Below are 14,046 nucleotides of genomic sequence, written 5' to 3'. Positions count from 1 at the left end.
TCATGCAATTAAGTAAATCATTTACATAAAGTGGACTTCCGTGAAATTAGTGTCTTTTTTTTCTTCAAAGTTTCTCAATTATGTCCAGTAAAAAACCTCAAAGGAAAACGTCTGTTCTTCAACCTTTATTGGAAGTGTGTTTCGCTGTGCAGCGTGTGCATTTATATCAAACTGTACATTTTCTTCATGCACATCACGAATCAATGGATTTGGTTCACCGGATAATAAAAAACATTTTATTTTATTATGATGAGAATATATCTATTATTTCTCACAAACCTGTTTACATTGCAGTTTATGGATTTTGCAAATATGGCTACCACAAATATGGCTTATGTTATATTATATCTGTATATGTTAATTTCTGCACTAATATATCTTATGTATTCATTTTATGTGTGTTTCTTTTTTAGAATAATGTGCATTGTTGGCAGGACCCTATGTGGGATTGTCATTGCAGACTGCACATTCATATTTAAATAACCTGTTTTCAGTGATATGATTTTACCAAATGTACTTCAATGAATTGCAGCCAAATAATGTGATATCATTTTATGATCACAGGAAGAAATACATTATCCACGCTCTTCATTCGGAGGTCAGAGGTCTCAATCGGCTTCAGAGCAGCAGTCCTGAAGGGGCTCTGAGATGTTCAGGGATTTGCTCCCGACCAGTTCAGTGAGGCAGTTAAATCTGAATCCTCAGCCGGAGAAGAGCCAGTGTGCCAACAGCTGTCTGACGAATACAAGGAGGAACAAACAAAGCGGAGCATTCACTCGCTCTGCAGGGAAGTACAGAGTTTCAGTTCCCCAGAAACACCCGCTGAGTCGGACTGTGGATGTTTACACAGGGATTTCCTCGATTGGGGACCTTGTCAAGTTAAAACTATCTGCCTGAATTTCAAAAGATTTAAAACCATGGCGCACAAACATGAGATTTAGCTGAAGCGTGTGTGACCTTAGGTCTTTTTAATTGTTTGTGTTGCTTGCTATGTCCCTGCAATGTGTCTGAGCTCTGGCCTCCTGGACCTCTACAACTTGTACACTTGTTGATTTTAATTAATTACCTTCGCATTGAAAATGCGGAAGGTTATGTTTTGATCGCCATGTATTTATTTATTTATTTATTTGTATGCGTGTTATTCGCATAACAAAAAAAGTTTTAAACCGAATCTCATGAAATTTGGTGGGATGATTGGTTATTATCCGGGGACCATTTGATTCGATTTTGGGATCGATCGGGTCAAGGTCAAGGTCATGAAAAGGTCAACATCTTCTTGAATCGCATGAAATTTGGTGGGATGATTGGTTATTATCTGGGGACCATTTGATTCGATTTTGGGATCAATCGGGTCAAAGGTCAAGGTCATGGATAGGTCAAAATCTTCTTTTTACCATAGCACGGTCAATTTTTATCCAATTGGCATGCAACTAATGCCAAAATGCTCATAACACAATGCACAATCTTGTGATATGCGAAGGTATGCGCTCTACCGAGTGCCCATTCTAGTTCTGCTCTGTTTCACCCCAAGAATGTCTCTTGTTTGCGTTGTTCTTCCCTCCAACTAGCGAGGTCCTCACCTCTGTCAGCCTCTACACATCCAAAAGTCTTTTGGCATTATGAGCTCCAACGTGTTTAAAAGATATAAGCTGCAGCTGGTTCTTTATTCAATACAAATGTGATGACAAATAAAAATATCTAAGTCGAATTCAAGGAAACTTTAAAAACAGTGGTCTTTAAATTGTTTTTATGACACTTGTAATACACAAATGTGGAATATTGTTATATTTATTATTTGATAAGCGGAAATGCAAAGTCTAGAAGAACTGGGAACACATCAATCATATTAGGTTGAAAAGCGCACATCAAACGTGTAGCATATGTGTGTGTATGTGAGTATAATCAATACTTTAGTCCACCATTCACTTGTTTCTGGCCGTGTTCCAGCTACTGGTCCAGGCTGCTCTGCTGCTCGGACGCTTCTGATTGGTCAGCAGTTTCTTCTTCTCCATCTTTTGTTTGCTCTGGATCTGAAGCTTCGGGTTCAACTGCCACCTTCTCCCGATCTTTGTCTTCAACCTTTTCCACCAGAAGAGTCTCAGTTGCAGCTTCTGCAAGAGAACAACTGGTAAATGTTTCATCTCATTGATGACAGAGTGAGATGCCATGTTGCCACGTCTCAGCCCTCTCACCCTTCCCCTTCCGCGTTGTCGTTCCAGTGACTGTGGTTTTCCTCTTTTCTTTTGGGGTGTTGGGTCCAAACACCACATTTCCGTCTGCATCAGTCGAGTATGACGTCACCCCCAAGTCAGGCGTCTCGTCTATAATCTCCAGCTGAGAGGAGAAAGAGCCCCCCCCCCTGCATGAGAAGCCTCACGAGAACCAGAAAGAACCATCCATGAAGTTCTCTACTCACCCAGACTGAAAGAAATCCAGACACACGACACACCTTCATAATCTATCCACATCTGTACGCACCTAATATTAATGTTTTATTACCCATTTCATTTTTAGAGAATCAAATCCAATATTTCTTAAATGACTCGTAAACACAAGGACGGATATTGTGTTATATTAAGTATTATTGTCTTATTTTTATCCGATTCTTCAACCACTTTAAAACCAGGACATCCAAACAAATGCATAAAATTATGCATTATTTTTTTTTTTTTCAAGCGTGATTTTTATTCTGTTTAAATTGATGTCCAACGAAGCCGTAGACTATGGGACTCAAAATGACTTAAGTATAAATAAATAAATGCATGAATAAATATAGGAATAAATAAATAAATGCTTAAATAAATGTATAAATAAATAAATACTTAAGCATTTATTTATTTATTCTTGGATTTATTCATGCATTTATTTATACTTAAGTCATTTTAAGTCCTCCATAGTAGACAGCCCTTGGCACTTGTCCGACGTACAGTCGTCCTGGTCTGTTGAAGTAATAGTTTGACATTTATAGAATAGAAAAAGATCGACGCCCCTCTCTTGTCGATGAGGAGACGTGCAGCTCACCTGGGACTGTCAACAAACAGGTAGCCTGATCCTCCCAGAGCTCACTGACTAACTCGTTATATCTAGTCCGTTAACCCGTACTAAAGCTTAGTTTTACTTGAGGGTTATCTGCTGGACTATTTCTTGTCTTTGCACGCTGACCTCCAGCAGTAGTGCTCATGATAAAGGGACATTTCACCCCAAAATACTCTTTCCTGAAGTGCTTTTCATCCATCTAGATTGTTTTGGTGTGAGTTTTTGAGATATATTTCCCAACATGAAACTGCTCATAACAAGGTGTATATTATATTGAGCAACCGGGTCATTCAAATTTTTTTTTTTGGCACCTTAAAAAACAAAACCGCACGTCTAGAGCTGATATCTCCGAACAACACAAAACAACACATCCTCAAGCCTGCTTCTGTTCTTTAACTGTTTCCAGTTTTATTTCTACAGCTAATATCTCCAAACAACTCACACCAAAACAATGTAGAGCAATCTGGGCTGAACTGTCCCCTTAAAACTGACTTATTTCCCTCACCGTATAGTCTTGGATATGTTCTACTGAATATTGGTGACCAGACGACACGGGCAGACGGGTTAGTCTTCTCTGAATTACATTCAGGTGATCTGGATTGGTCGGCTCTGTTTGTGCTCATCTAAAAGTGTGTGTTTTATTTCCGGAGCATCATCAATCAAGTAGGCGGAGGTTACAGGAGAGGGGGAGGGGTCGTCTCCATGCTGGTGGTCGATCTTCGTGGGCGGTCCAAGTCTACGGGAAAGGTGACTGGGAGTGAAAATGGAACGAGTCGACCGGAAGGAGAAAGTGAAACAGTGAAGGGTTCAGACCAAAGTGAGACGACTCAAAGAGGAGGAGGAGGAAGTGTGGAAGTACATGCTTGTTTTTATTAGTCTCATCAAGAACCAAGGGAACAGGAAGTGATGCAACAACCACAGTCTTCACTACAGTGGCGTCGTTATCGTCACAATAAAGGAGGCATTGTTATCATCGTTAATGATGGGCTGTGGCGGGGGTCTCACATCAACGGTGAAACACAGAACAACAACAGTGACCGCGGGCGAACATACAGTGTGTACGACAGGAAAGCCAGACAGGAAGTGATGTCATGATCACCACTTTCAGGTGATTGTGAGTGACGATACATTTCCGGGGGTTGGGGTCCAAAAAAAATGAAAGTATGCAGGATTTGCTGCAAATGGGATAAAACATGTAACACCGCCTGTCTTTTTAATAAACACACTAACTTCATGATTATTTTTCTCCATGATTTAGCATTCCTATCATCCCACCCCAACACATATTAAACTTTATCTTTTGTCAAGTAATATTTCATATTTCTTCTGTGCCTCTCTGCATGCCACAACTTTACACAAACACAATCTAAAATTGCACGAGCAGCAGTTTTGAGTGAACATGACGTTAGATTGGTTCTTATTGGACCAAATGCTTATAATCGTTTTAAGTCACAACTCTTCACCACACTCTGCATTTCTCTCTGAATTGTTTTTGACATTTTAATTCAGATTCAGCATCTCTAGAGATAATTTCATATTCTACACAAAGCAACACATCCTCCAACCTGTTCCTTTTCTTTAACCGTTTCTCTGTTTTTTTTCTCCATTTATACATATTTACGACAAGATTTGGACCGCTTTTATTTTTTCTTGCCGCCCGCATCTTCGCCGACGAAGGCACTTACAGTGAAGTCCCCGCTCTCTGTGCCGTACTTGTTCTTCACCAGGATGCTGTACTTGCCGGAGTCCGACGAGTTCACGGCGGTGATGGTGAAGCTGGCGAACTTGCCTGAGGCGAACTTCAGGATGCAGTGGTCGTCGGACGTGATCTCCCTGTCGTTCTTCAGCCAGGTGACCTCTGGCAAAGGGTCGCCCGAGATGTTGCAGGTGAGATTGAGAGCCTGGTGAGAGGATAACACACACACACAAACACACACATTAAATTACACAGTAATAACAATGTCATTAGTAATAACAACTTTATTATACCCACCCCTCCTCTCGACCTCCATCTGTCTCATGGATTGTGGAGGTCTGGATCAAACTATTTATACACTCTGTCATACTCATGTAATGTGTTATAACTCTGTAATGGTCAAATGACATCTATTGCACCTGTCCATCCTGGAGAGGGATCCTCCTCTGTTGCTCTCCTGAAGGTTTCCTCCCTTTTTTCCCCATGAAAGGGTTTTTTTCTATTTCTTTGGAGGTTTTCCTGATCCAATGTGAGGTCAAAGGTCAGGGATGTCGTATGTGTACAGATTGTAAAGCCCTCTGAGGCATATTCGTAATTTGTGATATCGGGCTATATAAAATATACAGAATCTAACTGAATATTAAAGTCAGTCTCTCTAAGGCCCCGGCCACATCAGCTGAGCAGTTTACCTTGCCCTCCTGTATGGTGACCACATCAGGCAGGCCTCCTGCTACTCGAGCACGGCCTGAAAGGAAACAAGGTAACTTCAATAATTACAATAAATATGTATATTTTGATCGTAAATTAAAATAAACAACCAGGTTGGACATTAAGTCATTCAGTATAAAGGAATATACTTATTATATATATAGTCTGGATAGTTCAGTAGAATCTAAAACATATTAAAATCCAAGTTGCAGCATTTGAAACTCTTATGACTCTCATAACACTCATTATGGATCATTCTAAACAAAAACAGCTCACACATCCAGACCTTAAGAATGACGAAACAACTAAACTCACCTCTCTCGGAAATAGCAGCAGCTCTGATGAGGTAAAGAAAAGAAAGAAAGAGGGAACAACACATTAGATGAACGGTGCTGAGAATCAGAAGGGATCTTCATGCATACTTCTCCCTTTAGCTCCTCAAATCCTTGTGGATGAAGCTACAGTAATATGATAGTTATCGAGGAATAAGTAACTTACTGCAGTCTCTTGAACTCTGCAAAAGCATCGTCGAATGCTGCAGAAACAAACAACAACGGTTTCATTTGAATGTGAATGTGCAGGGTAAACATTGCGCTCGGAAACAAGCAACATTGAGTGCTCCGCAGTCCTCGTGGCTCAGAGCGATGTTTGACCCATGCTGGTGGTCCGCTGGTCTCACCTTGACCAGACAGCTCCACAGTCCTCCTCAGGCCGCCCTTTCCGTCGTTGAACTCGATGGCGTATTTGCCCGTGTCTTTCTCTGTGGGCTCCGTGATCTGCAGCCACAGCTGCTCGCCCACCACGCCGCTCTTTATGCGGTCGGAGAAGGAGACGGCCGAATCCCTGTCAGTCAGAGAGACGATGAAGACGTGGAGAGAGGAAAACATGAGGAAGACTAGCGGCAGATGACATATCTTGCTGTTGTAAAAAGGGCAGAAAACTGTAAAAAATACTAGAAACATGTGTAACTAGAATGGGCACTCGGTAGAGCGCATACCTTCGCATATCACAAGATTGGGCATTGGATTATGAACATTTTGGCATTAGTTGCATGCCAATTGGACAAAAATGTAAAGATGTTGACCTTTCCATGACCTTGACCTTTGACCCGATCGATCCCAAAATCTAATCAACTGGTCCCCGGATAATAAACAATCATCCCACCAAATTTCATGCGATTCGGTTCAATGCTTTTTGAGTTTTGCGAATAACATGCATACAAATAAATAAATAAATAAATACACGGCGATCAAAACATAAACTTCCGCATTTTCAATGCGAAGGTAATAATAAAAAAATCCACAGATCTTTGCATCAGTGCCTGATTTTAATAACAAATATGCACATGCGTGCACAAATGATCAATGCAGACACAGAACGTACTTATAGTGCCACGTCACTTGGAGCAAATCGTTGTAGTAGTTGACGAAGGTGTAGAGTCGGACGCCCTCATCTGTGCTCGTGATCTTCAGCGGAGTGGAGGAATTGGCTGCAAATCAAATGTTATTTTTTGGAATCGGAATATAAAAGTAATCTGGCAGCAACATGTTTAATGCGTGGACTAAATGTTCATCTTCTTACCGATAAAGCTGAAAACTTCATTCATCAAGTCCTTGAAACCTTGAAGGGGACAGATGTGATCATCCTCGGTGATCTATTGGCTCATGATTGGTTATCTCAGTGTGGGACTGTGAAAGCTTACCTTGATCTGTCAGATTTAACGTGGAAGTGTCCTTCCCTCTGTCGTCCTTCAGGACGACCTCATACACACCGGAGTCCTTCTTGGAAATCTGGAAAAGAGAAAGTCAAATTCAGAAAACACATATATGAACATATAACTGTTCCCAACTTTTAGTTGTCTCCAGATTAGATCGGCGCCGTAGTCTGGAAGGGAGGCGCGCTGAAATGGGAACCATGTGACGTCACGTTCATGTGTTCATGTGACCGACCACCTGTAGGGTGTCATGTCACTGAATGGACATGAGGGTCAAATGGAATTTGAGAGAAATTAAGAAGAAGAAGAAGAAGAAGAAGAAGAAGAAGAAGAATATAGTGATAACAGCGTCTTAATGTTTAAAACACATTTTTTTGAAAGATTTTAATGTAAATCTGGAATTAAAAGATGATCCGTGAATTGTATTTCATAGACAAGTTATGCTGTTTATTTATTACAACATTTTTTAGTGGTAATTAGTAAAATAAAAAAAAGTGAAAGTGTCCAAAATATGAAAGATCCATGTGTTTTTGGAGCAAACATTCATATATGCAAATTAATTTAGGCACATAAATATACATGTATATATACATATATTAATTTTCCATACAAATATTTGTATATATACAGGACTGTCTCAGAAAATTAGAATATTGTGATAAAGTTCTTTATTTTCTGTAATGCAATTAAAAAATTATTAAATATTAAAAGAATAAAAGGCTTGCAATATTTCAGTTGATTTGTAATGAATCCAGAATGCATGACATTTTTGTTTTTTTAATTGCATTACAGAAAATAAAGAACTTTATCACAATATTCTAATTTTCTGAGACAGTCCTGTATATATATACATATAATTTCACTCCCTATTCTCATATTCTTACCTGAGCAATTTCCAGTTTCAGGACTCCCTCGGTGAAGCCGAGGCTCTCGTCTGCTTTGATCTGGTGTCCGTCTTTGTACCACAGCGCCGAGGTTTCCTTCTTCATGTTTCCGACCTGAAATGCATCACAACCGATGGACGTGATCAGATCGACTCCCGTATGTCTGTGAAAGAGTGCAGCAGCAAAACCCTTCAACGTTCTGCCTCACCTTGCACTTCAGTATCACGCAGCACTCTTGAGTCACCTCGTAACCCAAATACTCGATAAAGTGAGGACCTGCAGCAAACAGTTATAAAATATGGAAATTATATTGTGTAATGCAAAAGTAGAACAAGATAAATTACTGTATAGCTAAAATGTTTGGGCAATTGTGTAAATAAAAGTATCAACAGGATAAATAAACTAAATACCAAACATGTACCATATGTCTCTGCTTATCTCTTTATACCTTTATAAAGGATACTGTCATGGGATTTATTTACGCTGTAATCAACACAACTGATTGTTTGATCAATAACAGGCAGATTGATTATTAATCACCGTACCTTGCTTTCTGACCCATTCTTTCATCTGGAACTCTGATTCCTTCTGCAGCTCCTTGAACACTGTAAATAAAAAGAGTTTATTAAGTGAACATTTTCTGGCTCTAAACATCACTCACGTCACCGTGATATCTAACCATGTGATACTTGTTGGTTATTGTGACAACATGAATGTAGTTTGCAGTGTTGACGGATTAGATTAGCAAAAGGTTGCTCAATCAGAGCCGAGAACTGGCTCAATCGTCATTAAAATAGCGCAATTTTTAAGATTGTTTATTTATCTAGTATATTTATTCCTATATAATACATATGTACACAAGCAAGAATAAACATATTCTGTCCTATCGAGTCATAGCCTCTGTTGTATCGGTATATTAAGGTAAACTTTAAAAAAACGGTTTTAATAATGAAAAATGTATGATATATAATGTTAAATTAAGTGTTAATGTGAACAGAAACTGTTACAGATGTCTTTATCACAGCAATCACACAATAAATATTGGAAATAATCGACTTAGTTGTAATAAACTGGAATGACCTTGAGTTTGATCGGTCACCAGTGAGCCGACGAGCTGAGCCTCCTAAACTCAATCATGGTCCTCTTCACCACACCGTAACACATAACACTCTGTAACTCTATGCCATGGAGTAAGTATCCAATGATTCCCAATAGTTGTAAGCATCTAGAATGGTATCTAAGCTCACTGAAGCCGTCTTAATAGAATATGTGGTTGGGATGACTGCTGCTCTGAGCATACCGTCTCCTATCAGCACCAAGCTGGACTGGTTGGTCGCTTTCCCATCCTGCAGCTGGAAGGTGAAGGTGCCCTCATCTGCCGGAGTCAGAGAGTCCATGATCAGCTCAATCACGCCGGTGTTCTTGTCAAAGTTCATCTTGTATTTCTACAAAAACAAAGACAGCCACCGTTTAAACATTTCTAAAGATATATACCTCAAAACACATGATTCCTAGATACATTCTGCACTCATTTCATTTGTTTGCACACACACACACACACACACACACTCATTTGCACTGCACATACACACACTTTTTTTTTTGCACTCTATATATTAATATTTTTGTATTTTTTTATCTTTTTGCTTTGGTGGTGCTATACTGTCACAAATTTCCCCTTGGGGATTAATAAAGTATATATCTATCTATCTATCTATCTCCATCATGAATTCAAATTGTTTCCTCACATCCCCGGGAGAGAGAGCGTTGTCATTGAAGATGTAGTCGACTTTGCCGTTAGCCGTCATCTTGTCCGCCTGCAGCCAGAAGCGAACTTTGCCCTTCTCCAGTAGCTCCACCGCCAACTCTGACTTCAGGGGAATAACTAGTGAGAAAGAAAGAGAAGCTGGTGACTTACTATCCAGTTACATACTTCAAAAGCAGCGGTTATGACATGCTGATGCACTCACTGGGGAATTTGTGGTCATGGCTGACCTCCAGCAGCCTCTTCAACTCTGACAAAGACGAGGAGATTATTCATAAATACAAGATAAAAAAAGCGGATGACTGAAGTCATTTGATTTCATTTGCTTCTTGAAAGGTGTGTTTCTGTAACGCACCTTCTTCTGAGAGACTGTAGCTGGATGAAGCACCATCGGTGTGGGTGACGAGACATGAGTAAATACCAACGTCTTCCTCCTCGGGAGTGTTGAAAACGGCTTTGGATCTGAAGGGGAAAGAAAGGAGGACTCAGTGAGACTGCCGAGTGCATCGGTCAAAGAGTTGAAACTTCCTCTCAAGTCCTCTCACTTGTTCCCCTTGGTCTCCAGTGTCAGGCGGGATGGGTCTGCGATGTCCTCGTAATTCTTGGACCACACAAACTTGGAGTCGGGCGTCACGTCACAGCACTCAAAGTTCATGGAGATGACGCCGTCGTCGTCGACGTCCACGACGATGTCCTTGGTGCCTGAAAGCGAGGGTCGGCACGGTGACGGCGAGCTCCTCGGCAGCGGCGCGGCGCGGAGCAAACGGCGGTCCTACCTGCTTTGGTGAGCGCGACGACCGGCTCCGTCACGGCGGAGGTTTGTCCAACGCCGGCTTGGTTCTGAGCGCGCACGCGGAACACAAACGTCTCTCCTTCAGTCAGCTTCTCGATCTGAGAAAAACAAAAGACATCACGATCGTCCCACGCCGGCTCGCTGCCACACATGCACCCGAAGAACAAGAACAACAAGAACAACAAGAAGAACAACAAGTGCAAGAATAAGAAGAACAAGAACAAGAACAACAAGAAGAACAACAAGTACAAGAATAAGAAGAACAAGTACAAGAATAAGAAGAACAAGAACAAGAAGAAAAACAAGAACAAGAACACCAAGAAGAACAAGAACACCAAGAAGAACAAGAACAAGAAGAACAAGAACAAGAACACCAAGAAGAAAAAGAAGAACAAGAACAAGACCAAGACCAACAAGAACAACAAGAAAAAGAACACCAAGAAGAACAAGACCAAGAAGAAGAAGAAGAAGAAGAACAACAACAACAACAACAACAAGTGCTCAGCCGGACGATGAACGACCTTGATGAAGGTCTTCCCCGTGGCCTTGTTGTTGATTCCTCTCCACGCCTCCTCCGGGGCGTCCGCTTCCTTGATGTCGACGTAGAAACCGTTGACCGGATCGCGGCCCTGGTACACAGGTGGTTTCCATAGCAACACCAGAGAGCCACTGCGCACCTCTCTTATCTGCAGGTCGTGAGGAGGTCCTGTGGTGAAAAGAATTAAATAAGAAACACACGCAGTCAAAAACTAGAATGGGCACTCGGTAGAGCGCATACCTTCGCATATCACAAGATTGGGTATTGCATTATGAACATGTTGGCATCAGTTGCATGCCAATTGGATAAAAATTGACCGCGCTATGGTAAAAAGAAGATTTTTACCTTTTCATGACCTTGACCTTTGACCCGATCGATCCCAAAATCTAAGTAAATGGTCCCCGGATAATAACCAATCATCCCACCAAATTTCATGCGATTTGGTTTAATACTTTTTTAGTTATGCGAGGAACACGCATACAAATAAATAAATAAATAAATACACAGCGATCAAAACATAACCTTCCGCATTTTCAATGCAAAGGTAACAAATACATAAATGACATTATATTAGCAAAACCTCTTCGTGAAACCATAAATTTAACATGAAATACAATGTATATGAAGTGCAATAGTATAATAGCTATTAGGGCTATTAGAGTCGTAGATTAGTTGATGTAATCAGTAGATCTATAAAGCTACGTTTCTCCACAACAGTACATCAAAAGCACCACTTTAAAAATTGTGTTTACCAGAGATATGCTCATAGGTTCTTTGGAAAAAAAGTCACTCATGAAAAAAGCATGACAAAAATGACAAATTGAAGAAAGAAATCTTGGTCGACTCGGACAAAAACATCCGATGAGTTGATCAGATTTCTCTAACAAAAGAATCAGTGTGTGTGAGCCTTCTTTGTCCTGTTGATGTTCTAAAAAGAGGTTGAATAACTGACCGGGCACGGCGATGGTCCACTCCTCGCACAGGAAAGTGTCACTGGCCAGCGAGGGGATGCCGACACCTGCCATGTTGGCCGCCCGCACCTGGAACTGGTACTTCTTGTTCTCCTTCAGGTCGCACACCTGGAGACAAAGGGACGTGAAGATAAACCCTTATTTGTGGGAGCTGAACCCTGTATTCGGGTGGTTGACCTTCACAACTCACCCTGTACGCCCTGTCGCTGATGGCCCTGATGTTGGCCTCGTGCCACTTCCCCGCCACGCCGCCGACGACCTCCCGATAGTCCACGAAGTAGCCGGTGATGTCGGCGCCGCCGATGAAGCTCGGCTGTTTCCAGGCCAGCACCATGGAGTCGCACACACACTCCAGGACGGTGATGCCAAAGGGTGGAGCAGGGGCGGCTGAGATGACGGAAGACACATATTAACATAATGCCTCATGAGGGGAGCAGGGGGATGTCATGGGAAACTGAAGCACTAAAATAAGGTGACACTTTTATATACCAACCATATTGTTTCATATCTATTTAGAATCCTTGATCTTTTAAATTCTTGTAGAAATGTATTTTCTGACTGTATTTTAGTTACTGCTGTCAAGCTTCAGGGTCCCATTACAAAAACAACATGTCCGATTTCAACAGATATTGGCTGCATTTCTAGTTGCTCTCGACCAAAGCCAAAACAGCACAGAAGTCACCACTGTGTGTGTTGACTGTGTAAAGATGAAAGACAATAGTGAGCAAATATCTGCTGTAACAGAACACCGTCAAACCGGCAACACAAAAGCACCTTTCACTTTTTATATCAGGCTTTTGTTTTATGATTTTCTTCAGGGAACAGTTTGGGATTTGGGGAAATACGCTCCCTTAGAATCAGTTGAAAAGATGGATACCACTGCCGTGTCTATGCGCTCAGCTTTTTTTGTTACTTTTCCTCACCGTTTCCTCCTGTTGTGAATATTTATGCTAAGCTAGGCTTATCTTGCTTCGCTTCATATTTCACAGGCAAAGTGTGTGATTGCGCGTGATATCAATCTTCTCATCCAACTCTCTGCAAGAAAGCGAATAAGCATTATTTTACTTCTTTCAAAAAAAAAAACTTAATATAGTAGTTATATATTACATCAAATGTGTGCTAAGAAATGACACAACAAAGGACAATGTGATTTCTAGGATTTGGTCGAAAGGAGCAAACCGTGAGCAAAAGGTCTCTCCAAAAGCAGGATCGTGTAACATTGTGATCATAAATTGTCCGGTCGGACACAAATAGTCACGTGAACTTGACCCTCTCCCCTTTTTAGGGGCGAGAAGTTGGTTAAGGTGTCCGAGAGGAGGACATGTGACGGGGGACCCCAAAAAGGTCTCAGGGCACAAGTGTCCTGCTCTTGTGTTTGTTGGACGACCCACTTTTGAAGAACAGGGTGTGATTAGCTCCTGCCGTGACATAGTTGTGTGTGAGTGTTAAAGGGCTCCGGGTACTGAATGTGATGGCAGGTCCTGAGGTGCTGTGGTGACTGGTGAGCCCCCCCAGTGGAGGGGGGGGGGGAGGGGAGGGGAGAGGTGGGGGATTGGTGGCCAGGGAAACTATCGACAAGCGTGTGGAGTTAAAGTTCGGTGGTGTTCTACATTGACTTACCTGGAAGAGAAGAATGCCAGAACTTCACCAACTGCGTATTGATCAGTATAAGTCAAAAGCATTCTGAATGTAGAAGTGGAACCTTGCAGAAATCTTTATTTTTGAGCGTTCAGGGTGGAACATTTGAATGTTTGTTTTAGATGCAGGATAACCAGCGCTCCACCCGGCTGGATCTGAACTATCAAACTGATATAAAAGGGATATTTTGATCTGAGAAAGATGAAAAATAGCCTCTTGGCTAACTGGCATATTTACTGAAATGTTTTTATCAATGTGCACTGTCCCTTATTAAACGTAAACGCCACTGTAAAAAAAAAATAT

At 41.3% G+C, this 14,046-nt stretch overlaps 1 protein-coding gene across 11 annotated transcripts in view; it reads right to left on the bottom strand.

Annotated features, from left to right (window-relative positions):
- Positions 1 to 537: 537 nt before the first annotated feature.
- myom1b (myomesin 1b) overlaps positions 538 to 14,046 on the bottom strand; it is a 31,721-nt gene continuing 18,212 nt past the window's right edge. For 6 of the 11 annotated variants that reach the window (XM_056433477.1, XM_056433484.1, XM_056433485.1 and 3 more), the window contains 22 exons: positions 12,296 to 12,492; positions 12,087 to 12,213; positions 11,118 to 11,302; positions 10,580 to 10,694; positions 10,349 to 10,505; positions 10,159 to 10,265; positions 10,009 to 10,053; positions 9,787 to 9,923; positions 9,339 to 9,483; positions 8,584 to 8,643; positions 8,247 to 8,314; positions 8,039 to 8,152; positions 7,143 to 7,230; positions 7,022 to 7,060; positions 6,824 to 6,929; positions 6,120 to 6,283; positions 5,939 to 5,975; positions 5,756 to 5,778; positions 5,422 to 5,477; positions 4,722 to 4,937; positions 2,193 to 2,334; positions 538 to 2,111 (listed from right to left, as the gene is read on the bottom strand). In XM_056433477.1, the coding sequence (XP_056289452.1) occupies positions 1,948 to 2,111; positions 2,193 to 2,334; positions 4,722 to 4,937; positions 5,422 to 5,477; positions 5,756 to 5,778; positions 5,939 to 5,975; positions 6,120 to 6,283; positions 6,824 to 6,929; positions 7,022 to 7,060; positions 7,143 to 7,230; positions 8,039 to 8,152; positions 8,247 to 8,314; positions 8,584 to 8,643; positions 9,339 to 9,483; positions 9,787 to 9,923; positions 10,009 to 10,053; positions 10,159 to 10,265; positions 10,349 to 10,505; positions 10,580 to 10,694; positions 11,118 to 11,302; positions 12,087 to 12,213; positions 12,296 to 12,492 (2,492 nt within the window). In that variant the 3' untranslated portion in view covers positions 538 to 1,947. Of the gene's footprint in view, positions 2,112 to 2,192; positions 2,335 to 3,884; positions 4,938 to 5,421; positions 5,478 to 5,755; positions 5,779 to 5,938; positions 5,976 to 6,119; positions 6,284 to 6,823; positions 6,930 to 7,021; positions 7,061 to 7,142; positions 7,231 to 8,038; positions 8,153 to 8,246; positions 8,315 to 8,583; positions 8,644 to 9,338; positions 9,484 to 9,786; positions 9,924 to 10,008; positions 10,054 to 10,158; positions 10,266 to 10,348; positions 10,506 to 10,579; positions 10,695 to 11,117; positions 11,303 to 12,086; positions 12,214 to 12,295; positions 12,493 to 14,046 lie in introns of those variants that run through there. The other 5 variants (XM_056433487.1, XM_056433488.1, XM_056433481.1 and 2 more) reach the window with 4 other exon arrangements.

Source organism: Pseudoliparis swirei, chromosome 16 (genome assembly GCF_029220125.1).
Source record: "Pseudoliparis swirei isolate HS2019 ecotype Mariana Trench chromosome 16, NWPU_hadal_v1, whole genome shotgun sequence".
Lineage (NCBI taxonomy): Eukaryota > Metazoa > Chordata > Actinopteri > Perciformes > Liparidae > Pseudoliparis > Pseudoliparis swirei.
Note: the sequence above shows the minus strand (reverse complement) of the source record. Positions and strands in the feature narration are given on the sequence as shown.